We start from the raw sequence: 1,210 nt of genomic DNA, 5'->3' as shown, positions 1-1,210 counted from the left end.
GCGGGAAGCCGGGCTGCTGCTCTGCGGTGATTTTCAGGCTCGCGCTCTGTCCGACTCGACACGGCGCGTGACAGGAAAACAAGCAGGAGACAAAAGAAAAGGCCACGCGAGCAGAAGATTTGTTGCCAGAATTTCAGCCTCTCTCAGCCAACAACACCGACACCGGCTGCTGTCACGCGCGAAACGCGACGTGGCGCTCGTGCCACCGTCCCATTCAGCGGCTCGTCGGGACCCTCCCTTCAGACGGTCGTGCCTCGCGAGCTGGCGGAGACGCGGTGAACGGCGGCTCGGATCAATCAAGCCGCCCGCGTGACCAGGACTGACCTCCTGCGGCGATGCGAAGATGGCGAGGATGCTCCACCACCTGGCGCTCCTCCTGGTCGGACTGGCGGTGAAGATCAGAGTCCTGGGCTACTGGTCGCTGGTCTACGGCTACTGCGCCCTGTGCGCCGCCGTGGCGCTGCTGAAACTTTGGTGGAGCGTCGTGCTGCGGCCGACCACGACCTTCCGCTGGGGGCTCCGAGAAACCCCCCCGGCTTGTCTGAACGACACGTCCTTGGGAACCCACTGTTATGTTCGCATCAAGGTGAGGACCACCGCACAGGACACCTGGGGACAGCTGTCTCGTGCCAGTGCGGGGGGGGGGGGGGGGTATTGTGTGCGTGTGTTCACGTGTTTTGCCTCCACACCTTTTCGGTGCGTCGCGTCGTGACAGGACGAACAGGGCCGCGAGCGTAGTGAGCTTTTATTTTGTAATGAATGTTTTGTTTTGTGGTGCTGAAGGGACAGCTCCTCCAGGCAGCACTGAGGTTAACCATTATGCCATTAACTGGTAAACACCCAGTTAGTCCCACCTTTCCACCCATTAGAGTTCTGAGCTCAGTTTAAAGCAAAAACAGGAACATATCTTTATAATCTGTGAAGTTTTGCTCATAATAATCACATTAAAAATGGTGTTTAGACCAAACATATATTATACGCAATTTGTTAATTGCTAAGAAAGTGGTAACTGTGAAGTGGAAAAATGTGATGCCACTAATGGAATGGAAGCAGAGATTACAAAAAGTATGTGATGGGGAAAATGACTGCATCTTTACAAACGAAAAATGATCTTTTCAATTGGAGATGGAACATAGTTAAAGTGGACCTTGAACTAATAAAGTATAGAGATGTTTGGAAAAGAGCCCCCCAAGGTAAAACAATATTATCT

The 1,210-nt window shown here is 53.0% G+C and overlaps 1 protein-coding gene across 1 annotated transcript in view; it reads left to right on the top strand.

The window, feature by feature from the left end:
* ephx4 (epoxide hydrolase 4) overlaps window positions 1-1,210 on the top strand; it is a 24,754-nt gene continuing 23,544 nt past the window's right edge. The window contains exon 1 of the mRNA XM_014025110.1: window positions 1-586. Coding sequence (XP_013880564.1) covers window positions 344-586 — 243 coding nt within the window. The 5' untranslated portion in view covers window positions 1-343. The remainder of the gene's footprint in view (window positions 587-1,210) is intronic.

The sequence above is a fragment of the Austrofundulus limnaeus genome, unplaced genomic scaffold (assembly GCF_001266775.1).
Source record: "Austrofundulus limnaeus strain Quisiro unplaced genomic scaffold, Austrofundulus_limnaeus-1.0 Scaffold456, whole genome shotgun sequence".
NCBI lineage: Eukaryota > Metazoa > Chordata > Actinopteri > Cyprinodontiformes > Rivulidae > Austrofundulus > Austrofundulus limnaeus.
Note: the sequence above shows the minus strand (reverse complement) of the source record. Positions and strands in the feature narration are given on the sequence as shown.